This window comes from Hyla sarda, chromosome 6 (genome assembly GCF_029499605.1).
Source record: "Hyla sarda isolate aHylSar1 chromosome 6, aHylSar1.hap1, whole genome shotgun sequence".
Lineage (NCBI taxonomy): Eukaryota > Metazoa > Chordata > Amphibia > Anura > Hylidae > Hyla > Hyla sarda.
In genome coordinates this window covers 291,163,113-291,177,513 of record NC_079194.1, presented here as the reverse complement: position 1 = coordinate 291,177,513, position 14,401 = coordinate 291,163,113, and the positions used below count along the sequence as shown (strand labels likewise).

General features: G+C 49.5%; 1 protein-coding gene across 6 annotated transcripts in view; it reads right to left on the bottom strand.

Annotated features, from left to right (window-relative positions):
• The window catches only part of LOC130277244 (catalase-like), a 53,857-nt gene extending 47,286 nt beyond the window's left edge, over positions 1-6,571 (bottom strand). Inside the window, exon 1 of one of the 6 annotated variants that reach the window (XM_056527711.1) lies at positions 6,443-6,571. In XM_056527711.1, coding sequence (XP_056383686.1) covers positions 6,443-6,475 — 33 coding nt within the window. In that variant the 5' untranslated portion in view covers positions 6,476-6,571. Of the gene's footprint in view, positions 1-4,030; positions 4,116-4,557; positions 4,762-6,442 lie in introns of those variants that run through there. The other 5 variants (XM_056527712.1, XM_056527713.1, XM_056527714.1 and 2 more) reach the window with 5 other exon arrangements.
• Positions 6,572-14,401: the final 7,830 nt, after the last annotated feature.

Below are 14,401 nucleotides of genomic sequence, written 5' to 3'. Positions count from 1 at the left end.
CAGATTTTTTCAATCCGATCTGCACAGTGTGAACAGTCTCATCAGTCTTCATGAGGAGTTCCCCACCCTCACATGATTTTGCAACTGGACATAGGTTGGTACCACCTTGAACACTGTTCACACAGTCAACTAGGGAAACACCACCCTCCGACTCAGCCTTTTTATGCACAGTCCCATCATTCTTATGTACAGTCTCATAGTCATTAAACATGGCCCCCATAACCCCTGGAACAGTCTTACCAGAATCTCTTGCCGTCCAATCAGTTAAGGGCTGGTGCTGGACACCTCTCACCAGCTTCTCTGCTGCAGAACATCGCTCCACTTGCTCTTTAAGTAGCTCTGCAACTTTAAACCCAGCATCACTGTTAGGCTGCAGTGCACACTGTAGTCTTGCAGCTTGGCTTACTCCCACTTTAGTCAGGATCTCTGTCTTGACTTTCTCATAGTCCCGTAAGATCTTTGGATCCAGTTCACAATGAACTTTTTGGGCAGCTCCTCCAATGAATCCAAACACCAAGTTTCCCCAGTGTGTCTTGGGCCATGCCTCATGTGTAGCAATCCTTTCAAACTCTGCAAAGCTTGCTTCCTCTTGTGCTGCAGCAGTCTGCAACAAAGCACTTATCAGGACATCCATTTTGCAACACTTCAAACCTTGCAAACACAGTATAGTCCTCTGCCGAAATGTCAGCCGCTTGCCAACAAAATTTTTCCGTTGCCCCTAGCAACGCCTTTATACACAGTCTCAAAACGTAATCTGCACTCTGCAGGTGGCCCGTCCACCTGTCTCCTTACTTGAGAAAGAGTGCCCACTCGCTTGATGCGATCTGTTGCCCCTAGCAACAACTTCACCACAGGCGCAGTCCTGCTCTTGTACTCCACAGCTGGGCTCGTCCCACTGTCTCCTCTCTGAGAAAGAGTACACCCTTGCACCATGCACGGTAGTTTTCTCTTGGCAACAACTTCACTGCAACTCGACCACTGGTTGCTCCTAGCAACGTGTTTGCCCGCATCCGACACCAATTGTAAGGATTCCTCCTTGGGGATTAGCTCGGGGATCGTCCTGGACCACGCCACAGGATGCGTTTCTTCTCAATAAACCAGCAAGCAAACGGTTCTAATGCAAATCTGGCACCTTGCCAGTTTTATTACACAGGTTGCAGGGAAAGAAATAAACAAAAAGCAGGAACAAACAAAATCCTAGACCGTCTGGTCACTGACTACACAGATCAGCTTGTCCTGACTAACAACCGCTGAGCTACCCTCAGCCGGTTAAACATATGTCCCCTGCAACCTTTTACTCACAATTCATGTCACTCTCTTTGAGCTACTCATAGCTCGGGCTGTGTACTCCTCAGCAGCCTCTGTCTCTTCCCTACAGCCCGCATGCTGTCTCCTAGGAAGAGCCCCAACTATTCTGTTCCTTTTCCTTTTAAACACACACTTTCCCTTCCTGATACCTCATTAATCAGGCCACAGGTGGAGCATTCTGCAGAGATAGCAAGGGAAATACACCCTTTCCTTGCCACACTGCCACAATATATATATATATATATATATATATATATATATATATATATAACTGTATATAACCACAGTCACTTACTGCAATGTGGTACAGCAATTGCTTTGTTATTGAAGAAATTTTAGGTGCTCAAAATGCAATCACTTAAAGGGGCACTCCAGAGACAAAAAAAATGTCTTCAAATCACCTGGTGCCAGAAAGTTCTACAGAGGTGTAAATTACTTCTATTTAATAATCTTAATCCTTCCAGCACTTATCAGCTCCAGAGGAAGTTGTGTAGTTCTTTCCAGTCTGACCACTGCTGACTGCTGACACCTCTGTCCGCGTCAAGAACTGTCCGTTCGCTATGGGGATTTGGTCCTGCTCTGAACAGTTCCTGACGTGGACAGAGGTGTCAGCAGAGAACACTGTGGTCAGACTGGAAAGAACTACACAACTTTCTCTATAGCATACAGCAGCTGATAAGTACTGGAAGGGTTAAGATTTTTATATAGAAGTAATTTACAAATCTGTATCACTTTCTGGCACCAGTTGATTTAAATGGGTACTCCACTGCCCCAGCGTTTTGCGGGCTGTGGGGGTTGTGATGTCACGGCCACGCCCCTTGTGATGTCACGCCCCCTCAATGCAAGTCTATGGTGAAACTACAATTCCCAGCATGCCCAGATACACTGTTGCAGCAATGTCCGGCTTGGAGATGTAAATTGATCATAGTCGGTCACTCAGGACACTGTATTACTGGAGGAATTCATCTAAAAGAGGAAGTTTCGGTCGGAGGTAAGTCGTCATTCTCTGCAGTTGCTCCACACATCTGATTGCACAAAAGCGTAACTTCTCTGTACTACATCTCAGTCCGTTATAGCGCCCCCTTCACCAGTACAAAGTTTATGCCACCCATGCGCCTACACCTCTACAGCTGACTGACTCTACACTACTGCTTAATTCAGAGATGGCCTTTTAAAGGGGTAGAAAACATTTTTTTTTTAAATCAAAACTACAAAGTTTAACAGATTTGTAAATTATTTCTATTTAATAATCTTAATCCTTCCAGTACTTATCAGCTGCAGTATGCTCCAGAGGAAGTTGTGAAGTTCTTTCCAGTCTGACCACAGTGCTCTCTGCTGACACCTCTGTCCATGTCAGGAACTGTCCAGAGTAGAAGCAAATCCCCATAGGAAACCTCTCCTGCTCTGGACAGTTCCTAAAATGGACAGAGGTGGCAGCAAAGAGCACTGTGTTCAGACAGAAAAGGACTACACAACTAATTTTGACAAAAAAAAAACACCAGCGGCTCAACATGCTGAGACTTTGGGAAACCTGAAAAACGGCAAAAACAGAAAAAAAACTGAAAAAAACTGAAAAAACGCCCCAAGAAAAAAAAAAAAACGCCTAAATGAAAAACGGCAAGTGGAAAAAGAATTTTGTGATTTCTCATTGATTTACAGCTAACATCTGGCTGCAGCGTATTTTGGCCCAAAATTTGCAGTTTTTCTCAGCATTTCCCCCCCCCCCCCCCCCCCAAAAAAAAGTAGAAACTTAGCCTAAGGGTCAATGATGCTTTTAGTTCGGTATAGTAGACCCATGTTTACACTGGGATGCTCCTAAAGATCTGATGCTCCGCCAACCACCTATCACCCCAAATAACAATAAATACCATTTGAGTCCATATTACCACTACAAGTCCCAGCTCAACCACAGGTCTAGAGATCCAAACTGAAAGCCTCATAGGGGTCGACGTTTTGGTTCGGTATAGTAGACCAATGGTTACACCCAAAGATCTGATGCTCTGCCAACCACGTCACCCCATATACACCCCAATAAATTAGGGCTGAATTCAGACAAGCATAATATGGATGAATTTTTGCGTCCACATTACTACCACAAGTCCCAGCTCGACCACACTTCTAGAGATCCGAGCCTCATAGGGGACAATGTTTAAGTTCAGGATTGTAGATGCCTGGCGACACTGGGACGCTCCCAAAGAGCTGATGTTTCACCAGCCGTCTATCACCCCGTTAACACCCTAATTAATTAATGCCTTAGGTCGACTTCAGACAAGAATAATATGGAAGAATTTTTGCGTCCACATTGCCAACACAAGTCCCAGCTCGACCATAGGTTTAGGGTACGTTCACACGGGCAGATTATCTGCTGAAAATCTGCAGCGGATTTGCTGCGGAATATCTGCAGCAAATTTTACCATTGACTTCAATAGGTCGGCCAAAAATCCGCAATAGAGACAGATTTGCAGATTTTCCTTCAGGCCCATTGAAGTCAATGGTAGGAAAATCCCCTGCGGGGGTAATCCGCCCGTGTGAACGTACCCTTATAGATACAAACTGAAAGTCTCAATGAAGGAAGGTTTTAGTTTGGGTTGTTAGACCAGGTGTTTTCCAAAGACTGTCCGGGTCATGCTGGGAGTTGTAGTTTTGCAACAGCTGGAGGCACACTGGTTGGAACGTAAATACGTTAAAAAATGGCTCCATATTAAACTAGAAGCAGACGCACCTCTCCCATGGGGAGATTCATCAAAACCTGTGCAGAGAAAAAGTTGCCCATAGCAACCAATCAGATCACTACTTTCATTTTTAACAAGGCCTCTGCAAAATGAAAGAAGCCATCTGATTGGTTGCTATGGGCAACTCGGCAACTTTTTGATAAATCTCCCCCCATGGTAGCTCTGAGATGGTTGTCACTATAGTCCAGTGTTTCCCAACCAGGGGGCCTCCAGCTGTAGCAAAACTACAACTCCCAGCATGCCCGGACAGCCGTTGGCTGTCCGGGCATGCTGGGAGTTGTAGCTTTGCAACAGCTGGAGGCACCCTGGTTGGGAAACACTGGACTATAGTCTGTTATGGACGCATCAAAAAGTTGCTGAGTTGCCCATAGCAACCAATCAGATCGTTTCTTTCACTTTTGAAAAGGCCTTTGCAAAATGAAAGCAGCGATCTGATTGGTTGCTATGGGCAACTGGGCAACTTTTCCTCTGCACAGGTTTTGATAACTCTCCCCCTGAGTACACGCCCCGGGGTTACCTTTCACTCGATGTATTTACTTTAGGAAAACAAAGGTTTTATTCCTCGCCGCTCCCACACGCTATGGCCCGTAAACTATTAACCCCTGCCGTACAAAGCCAATTTCGATCAGAAATTAACCCTTCCAGTTGCGATACACCAGTGCTCTGTATTCTATAGCTCGGCGTGCGTTACACAACTAGAGCTCCCAGTATGCGTGGCCACACTGGACGGGGTATTATGTGGAGAAGTGAAGTGGGTGTGGTTTTATCTGGCTAAGTGTTGCCCATACACCTTAAAGGGGTACTCCACTGGAAAACTTTTTTTTTTTTTTTTATCAACTAGTGCCAAAAAGTTAAACAGATTTGTAAATTAAAACCACAAAGTGAAGCAAGAAAACGGGGAGAGCGCTCAGGAAGCAATATCACCTTCTACGACTTTCAGTAAGGTCCTCGGCAGCCTATCTCTATGTTTCCTGCGGGGTGCACATACACAAGCATGAAGCATCAATATGAAACAAAACAAGGAACACGTAGGTGCACTCACCGCTAAGCAGAGACGGTCGGGTCTGGAAGTCTGGTAACGGGATGCCGGGTCACGGCATAAGCGCTGGTGTGTGGTGCTCGGAGGCTACGCCGGCAGTTTCGCACATGCGAAACTGCCGGCGTAGCCTCCGAGCACCACACACCAGCGCTTATGCCGTGACCCGGCATCCCGTTACCGGACTTCCAGACCCGACCGTCTCTGCTTAGCGGTGAGTGCACCTACGTGTTCCTTGTTTTGTTTCAGATTTGTAAATGACTTCTATTCAAAAATCTTAATCCTTCCAGTACTTATCAGCTGCCGTATGATCCACAGGAAGCGCTTTTCTTTTTGAATTTCCTTTCTGCCTGACCACAGTGCTCTCTGCTGACACCCCTGTCCATGTCAGGAACTGTCCAGAGAAGGAGCAAACCCCCATAGCAAACCTATCCTGCTCTGGACAGTTCCTAAAATGGTCAGAGAGCACTGTGGTCAGCCAGAAAGGAAATTAAAAAAGATATGAACTTCCTGTGGATCATAAGTACTGGAAGGATTAAAGGAGTAGTCCAGTGTTGAACAACTTATCCCCTATCCTAAGGATAGGGGATAAGTTTGAGATCTCGGGGGGGTCCGACCGCTGGAGCCCCCTGCGATCTCCTGTACGGAGCCCCGACAGCCCGCGGGAAGGGGGCGTGTCGACCTCCGCACGAGGCGGCGGCCGACACGCCCCCTTAATACAACTCTATGGCAGAGCCGAAGCGCTGCCTTCGGCAATCTCCGGCTCTGCCATAGAGATGTATTGAGGGGGCGTGTCGGCCGCCGCTTCGTGCGGCGGTCGACACCCGCTATCTGGCCGGAGAGCTGGGGCCCCGTACAGAGAGATCGCAGGGGGCCCCAGCGGTCGGACCCCCCGCAATCTCAAACTTATCCCCTATCCTTAGGATAGGGGATACGTTTTTCACCACTGGACTACCCCTTTAAGATTTTTTTAATAGAAGTAATTTACAAATCTGTTTAACTTTCTGGCACCAGTTGATGAAAAAAAATAATGTTTTCCAGTGGAGTACCCCTATAAATGCCAATGGATGAAGCTAAAATTTACTTGGGAAAATGCGATCTCCATCCTTTGGCTGTCCGGGCATGCTGGGAGTTGTAGTTTCGCAACAGCTGGAGGCACCCTGGTTGGGTAACACTGCTTTACCTATTGTAAACCTACAACTCCAAGGTGCCTAACCTGCACGCTTGGCACGAGCATCTTCATCTCGCCCGCTCGCTGGCATGCCAAGGTCTCACATTTCGGCAGGCGTTCCTACCACATCTTTACGGAGCGATGCCCCTTACGTAACTCCCATACAGACACCCTCTTAAGTTTCGGGATTCTTACCGATGCCCCAGCGTGCTGCTTGGATCGCTCCATAATAAGCGTCCTCTGGTCGGCCGTCTTCCTCTTTCTTAAAAAGAAATGTCCTTTCGGTGACTGTTGTTGTCCCTTTATCTGACTCTTTTACCCGCCCTCCCTGTTATTTCCCCTCCCTCCCATCTTAACGGTGCTGCTACTGCCAAAAAATGTCGCAACAACCTTCCTCCTATTTACAGATGCGTCGTTTCACAAGCCCATGTCTTATCAGAAGGGGAAGAATGTATTTAAGACCTATAAAAATGAGGGAGGAGAGATTACTATACCCACATATTAAAAAAAAAAATTCCATATACACAAGATTTTGCCGGATGTAGCAGAGCTGTCTGGTGTTATTAGAAAACCTACTGTGTGTTCTTAAAGGGGTACTCCGGAGGAATTTTTTTTTTTTTTTTTTTTTTAGGTCTTTATAAGTCAACTGGTGCCAGAAAGTTTGTAAATGACTTCTATTAAAAAAAAAAAATCTTTACCCTTCCAGTACTTTTTAGCGGCTGTATGCTACAGAGAAAATTCTGTTCTTTTTTTTAATATCTTTTTTTTTTTGTCTTGTCCACAATGCTCTCTGCTGACACCTCTGTCCGTGTCAGGAACTGTCCAGAGCAGCATAGGTTTGCAATGGGGATTTTCTCTTGCAGGTGTCAGCAGAGAGCACTGTGGACATAACAAAAAAAGAAATTAAAAAAGAAAATAATTTCCTCTGTAGTATACAGCTGCTAAAAAGTACAGGAAGGGTAAATATTTTTTTAATGTAGTAATAAAGTAATTGACAAATCTGTTTAACTTTCTAGCACCAGTTCATAAAAAAATTAAAATAAAATTCCACCGGAGTACCCCTTTAAAGGAGATCTCTAGCCAAAACAAACTTATCCACTATCCACAGGATAGGGCTATTGTCACGATGCCGGCTGGCAGGAGGTGGATCCTCTGTGCCAGAGAGGGATTGGCGTGGACCGTGCTAGTGGACCGGTTCTAAGTCACTACTGGTGTTCACCAGAGCCCGCCGCAAAGCGGGATGGTCTTGCTGCGGCGGTAGTGACCAGGTCGTATCCACTAGCAACGGCTCAACCTCTCTGACTGCTGAAGATAGGCGCGGTACAAGGGAGTAGACTGAAGCAAGGTCGGACGTAGCAGAAGGTCGGGGCAGGCAGCAAGGATCGTAGTCAATAAGGCAATAGCAGGGGGTCAAGTACACAGTATGGACAAACACAGTAACGCTTTCACTAGGCTCTAAGGCAACAAGATTCGGCAAGGGAGTGCAGGGGCAGTGATCAGATATAGTCTGGGAGCAGGTGGAAGCCAATTAAGCTAATTGGGCCAGGCACCAATCATTGGTGCACTGGCCCTTTAAGTCTCAGGGAGCTGGCGCGCGCGCGCCCTAGAGAGCGGAGCCGCGCGCGCCAGCACATGACAGCAGGGGACCGGGACGGGTAAGTGACCTGGGATGCGATTCGCGAGCGGGCGCGTCCCGCTGTGCGAATTGCATCCCCGACGGCCATGACAGTGCAGCCATGACCGACCGGGGCGCTGCGGAGAGAGAGACGCCGTAAGCGCTCCGGGGAGGAGCGGGGACCCGGAGCGCTAGGCGTAACAGTACCCCCCCCTTAGGTCCCCCCTTCTCTTTGTCCGGTAACTGCCTCCCCTGGGATGAGGACACCGGGAAAGAATGGAGGGTTTCCTCAACGGCAGGCAGTACAGCAGGAGTGGGAATGGGGAGGGAGGGCAGAGGGCGAGGCCTGGCACGGGGCAGTGTGACACCAGGACGGGGGCCATGAGGAGGCACCGAGGCTTGCCTGACTGGACTGGGAGGGGGGGAGAGGCACTTCTTATGGCAGGCAGAGTCCATAAAGACCTTAGGGAGACCGGTTACAGGGGGAACCACAGGGTCACGGCAGGGAGTACTGGGAACCGGTTTAAGGCAGTCCTTGAAACAAGAGGTACCCCAGCTCTTGATCTCCCCTGTGGACCAATCCAGGGTTGGGGAATGGTGTTGAAGCCAGGGTAGTCCAAGGAGAATTTCGGAAGTGCAATTGGAGAGGACCAAAAACTCAATTTTTTCGTGATGAGGTCCGATGCACATTAGGAGGGGCTCCGTGCGGTAACGCACGGTGCAATCCAACCTGACTCCGTTGACCGCGGAAATGTAGAGTGGCTTGACGAGACGGGTCACCGGGATGCGGAATTTATTCACCAAGGAATCCAGAATAAAGTTCCCAGAGGCACCGGAGTCCAAGCAGGCCACGGCTGAGAGGGAAGAGTTGGCTGAAGGAGAAATCCGTACGGGCACCGTGAGACGTGGAGAAGCCGACTTAGCATCAAGAGACGCCACACCCACGAGAGCTGGGTGCGAGCGTGCGTTTCCCAGACGTGGAGGACGGATAGGGCAATCCACCAAGAAATGCTCGGTACTGGCACAGTACAGACAAAGATTCTCTTCCCTACAGCGATTCCTCTCTTCCAGGGTCAGGCGAGACCGATCCACTTGCATGGCCTCCTCGGCGGGAGGCCTAGGCGCAGATTGCAATGGAGACTGTGGGAGAGGTGTCCAGAGATCTAAGTCTTTTTCCTGGCGGAGCTCTTGATGCCTCTCAGAAAAACGCATGTCAATGCGAGTGGCAAGATGAATGAGTTCATGCAGGTTAGCAGGAGTCTCTCGTGCGGCCAGAACATCTTTAATGTTGCTGGATAGGCCTTTTTTAAAGGTCGCGCAGAGGGCCTCATTATTCCAGGATAGTTCAGAAGCAAGAGTACGGAATTGTATGGCGTACTCGCCAACGGAAGAATTACCCTGGACCAGGTTCAGCAGGGCAGTCTCAGCAGAAGAGGCTCGGGCAGGTTCCTCAAAGACACTTCGAATTTCCGAGAAGAAGGAGTGTACAGAGGCAGTGACGGGGTCATTGCGGTCCCAGAGCGGTGTGGCCCATGACAGAGCTTTCCCAGACAGAAGGCTGACTACGAAAGCCACCTTAGACCTTTCAGTAGGAAACTGGTCCGACATCATCTCCAAGTGCAGGGAACATTGTGAAAGAAAGCCACGGCAAAACTTAGAGTCCCCATCAAATTTGTCCGGCAGGGACAAGCGGAGGCTAGGAGTGGCCACTCGCTGCGGAAGAGGTGCAGGAGCTGGCGGAGGAGATGGTTGTTGCTGCTGTAGCTGAGACTGAAATTGCTGTAGCTGTGACTGAAGCTGCTGTAGCTGCGACTGAAGTTGCTGTGTCATGGTGGTCAAGTACGACAGCTGGTGATCTTGTTGGGCGATCTGTCGGGCTTGCTGGGCGACCAGTGTAGTGAGGTCGGCGACAACTGGCAGAGGAACTTCAGCGGGATCCATGGCCGGATCTACTGTCACGATGCCGGCTGGCAGGAGGTGGATCCTCTGTGCCAGAGAGGGATTGGCGTGGACCGTGCTAGTGGACCGGTTCTAAGTCACTACTGGTGTTCACCAGAGCCCGCCGCAAAGCGGGATGGTCTTGCTGCGGCGGTAGTGACCAGGTCGTATCCACTAGCAACGGCTCAACCTCTCTGACTGCTGAAGATAGGCGCGGTACAAGGGAGTAGACTGAAGCAAGGTCGGACGTAGCAGAAGGTCGGGGCAGGCAGCAAGAATCGTAGTCAATAAGGCAATAGCAGGAGGTCAAGTACACAGTATGGACAAACACAGTAACGCTTTCACTAGGCTCTAAGGCAACAAGATCCGGCAGGGGAGTGCAGGGGCAGTGATCAGATATAGTCTGGGAGCAGGTGGAAGCCAATTAAGCTAATTGGGCCAGGCACCAATCATTGGTGCACTGGCCCTTTAAGTCTCAGGGAGCTGGCGCGCGCGCGCCCTAGAGAGCGGAGCCGCGCGCGCCAGCACATGACAGCAGGGGACCGGGACGGGTAAGTGACCTGGGATGCGATTCGCGAGCGGGCGCGTCCCGCTGTGCGAATCGCATCCCCGACGGCCATGACAGTGCAGCGCTCCCGGTCAGCGGGACCGACCGGGGCGCTGCGGAGAGAGAGACGCCGTAAGCGCTCCGGGGAGGAGCGGGGACCCGGAGCGCTAGGCGTAACAGCTATGTTTCCCAACCAGGGTGCCTTCGGCTGTTGCAAAACTACAACCCTCTGTTTGCCCAGACAGCCTTCGGCTGTCTGGGCATGCTGGGAGTTGTAGTTTTGCAACAGCCGGAGGCACCCTGGTTGGGAAACACTGGGATAGGGGATAAGTATCTGATCGCGGAGGGGTCTGATGCGGTCTCCGGAACGGGACCCTGGCTGTCAGTGAGGAGCATGTGATGTCTACCAGTGATGTCTATACATTTCTATGGGAGCACCTGAGTGCTGTACTCGGGTCTCTTCGGCGCTCCCATAGGAATGAATGGAGCGTGCGCCATTTGCGGGTCCGGGTTCCGTTCTGGAGATCATGGGGGTCCCATCAGTCGGACCCCCCATGATCAGCTACCTATCAACTATCTTGTGGCTGGAGGTCTTTTTTAAAGGGGTATTCCACTGGCCAGCGTTCAAAACATTTAGGATCCGAACGATGTGCGCGTGCTGCAGGGGGGTCGGCTACGCCCCCTCCCATAGACTTGCTTTGAGGGGTCGTGATGTGATGTCACGATGGGGCGTGGCCAACCCCTGCAGCGCACACACAGCGTTTGGAACTAAATTTTCCAAACTTTGACCAGTAGAGTACCCCTTTAAAGGGGTACTCTGGTGGAAAACATTTTTTTTTAGGTCTTCATAAGTCAACTGGTGCTAGAAAATTAGACAGATTTGTAAATGACTTCTATTAAAAAAATCTTTACCCTTCCAGCACTTTTTAGCAGCTGTATGCTACAGAGGAAATTCTGTTCTTTTTGAATTTCTTTTTTGTCTTGTCCACAGTGCTCTCTGCTGACACCTCTGTCCGTGTCAGGAACTGTCCAGAACAGCATAGGTTCCTGATACGGACAGAGGTGTCAGCAGAGAGCACTGTGGACAAGACAAAAAAATTAATTCAAAAGGAACAGAATTTCCTCTGTAGCATACAGCTGCTAAAAAGTACAGGAAGGGTAAAGATTTTATAATAGAAGTAATTTACAAATCTGTTTAACTTTCTGGCACCAGTTCATTAAAAAAAAAAAAAAAAAAAGAAAAAGTTCTCCACCGGAGTGCCCCTTTAAAGAAGCATTCCATGCAGAACTCAGCTCTACTACATCTGTACTTGTCGTATGCAATACCTTGCGTATATCCAATACGTGGGGTTGCTGGAAGATATCTGCCCCCTGTGTTTCAATTTTCACACTACAATACATTTTCATTGTGGTAAGCTTTGTGGGGAATAGTGTAGGGGAGTGCAGCTGTGCGGTTACTAAAGGGTGCTTGTTAACCCTTTCTATTCGTGACGCCAGTGTGAGGGTTCCTCAATATAGCTTTTCCTACCGCCACCCCTCCCATGAGCAATAGGGAGGTAGATAAGAACTGAATGTCCACAACCGGAATCTTTCTTGAAACAAATTTAACCTTTACTGAAGATTTTCTGCAAGCTTCACAAATGCAACAGTCTCTGTACATAACGCTGCGTTAGCTGGAGATTGAAAAAAGGTTGGGACTTTAGCAATTTGAGTCTTTAGGGATTGTGCGCTGTTCCACTGGATTTAGGGGAATTAGTTTCGGTCCAGTAGTCACGCATGGATCTATGGGGGCGCAAAAAACCACCTCACACCGGCAATTCACAAACAATTGTCCGGGCATGCTGGGAGTTGTAGTTTTGCAACACCTGGAGGCACCCTGGTTGGGAAACACTGGCATAAAGGGGTACTCCGCCCCTAGCATCTTATCCCCTATCCAAAGTATAGGGATAAGATGTCAGATCGCCGCGGTCCTGCTGCTGGGGACCCCCGGGATCCCCGCTGGGGCACTGCGCTATCATTGCTGCACAGAGCGAGTTCGCTCTGTGCATAATGACGGGCGATACAGGGGACGGAGCAGCGTGACATCATTGCTCCGCCCCTCATGACATCACGGCCCATCCCCTTAATGCAAATCTATGGCAGGGGGCGTGACGACCGCCACACCCCCTCCCATAGACTCGTATTGAGGGGGGCGGGCCGTGACATCACGAGGGGCGGAGCCGTCACGTAACGATGCTCCGGCCCCTGTATCGCCCGTCATTACGCGCAGAGCGATCTCGCTCTGTGCAGCAATGATAGCGGGGTGCCGCAGCGGGTATCCCAGTGCTCCCCAACAGCGGGACAAGATGCCTAGGGGCGGAGTACTCCTTTAAGTGTCGGAAGGTTTACTGGCATATATGCTAAATATATACCACTAAGTATGAATACAGCCTTAGGCCAAATACACACATATGGCAAGGTTATAAAAGTCCTAAATAACAGTTTCAGCTCTGCTACATCTATAGTTGCTGTGTCATGCAGAATTGCAGAACACCATGTTATGCAAATAATCTGTTGCCAAAATCGTCTCCTCATTCAGAGGTTGCCCGGCTGTTTAGCCCCTGACCTCCATATTTTCCTGTAATGGAGCTTATCTATGGGACTATTCACATGGGGGGAAATTTATCAAAACCAGTGCAAAGGAAAACTTGCCCAGTTGCCCATAGCAACCAATCAGATCGCTTCTTTCATTTTGCAGAGGCCTTGTTAAAAATGAAAGAAGTGATCCGATTGGTTGCTATGGGCAACTGGGCAACTTTTCCTCTGGACAGGTTTTGATAAATCTCCCCCATGGACATATAAATACGTGTAGGGGAAGAATCAGCTCCGTCATGCAGGATCCAGGAACCTGCTGCGTCATGATGAAAACTCATCTCTTCCCCTTTCTCGGTACTTTCATCCATCACACAGGAAGCCGGTCTTGTCACACCGCAGCGATCGACTTACACAACATCCACTTCTCTCCAATAACATTACACGACATTACAGCCGAGTCACAGTGACCTCAGAAAACATCCCAGAACCATCTGTTTCCTCACAGTCCTAACCAGCACCACCAGTGGGGTATCTCTGCATAGGGAGCAATTCACACTGGACAACTGAAATGCGTTGTAAGAAAATGCTTTAGTAACTTCGCTTCTTAATACAAAATTTGAGAAATCTCCACATTTTAGCAGTACAAAAGTTACTTCACCCACAGTGCTCACTAGTAACGTCCGACACTCCTGATCCAGCAACCGGTGCAGTTTCACCCTTTCACGGGCATAGCGGAGCTTATCCTGCTTCCTCTCACGAAGGGTTAGACAGGCGAGTGTTTGCCGGACACTTCCGACGTTTCGGAGCGTTGCTCCGAAACGTCGGAAGTGTCCGGCAAACACTCACCTCTCTACCCCTTTGTGAGAGGAAGGAGGATCAGCAACGCTCCGAAACGTTGGAAGTGTCCGGCAAACACTCACCTGTCTACCCCTTCGTGAGAGGAAGGAGGATCAGCAACGCTCCGAAACGTCGGAAGTGTCCGGCAAACACTCACCTGTCTACCCCTTCATGAGAGGAAGGAGGATCAGCAACACTCCGAATCGCTGGAAGTGTCCGGCAAACACTCACCTCTCTACCCCTTTGTGAGAGGAAGGAGGATCAGCAACGCTCCGAAACGTCGGAAGTGTCCGGCAAACACTCACCTGTCTACCCCTTCGTGAGAGGAAGGAGGATCAGCAACGCTCCGAAACGTCGGAAGTGTCCCGCAAACACTCACCTGTCTACCCCTTCGTGAGAGGAAGGAGGATCAGCAACGCTCCGAAAAGTCTGAATTGTCCGGCAAACACTCCCCTGTCTACCCCTTCGTGAGAGGAAGGAGGATCAGCAACGCTCCGAAACGTCGCAAGTGTCCGGCAAAGACTCACCTGTCTACCCCTTCGTGAGAGGAAGGAGGACAGCAACGCTCCGAAACGTCGGAAGTGTCCGGCAAACACTCACCTGTCTACCCCTTCGTGAGAGGAAGGAGGACAGCAACGCTCCG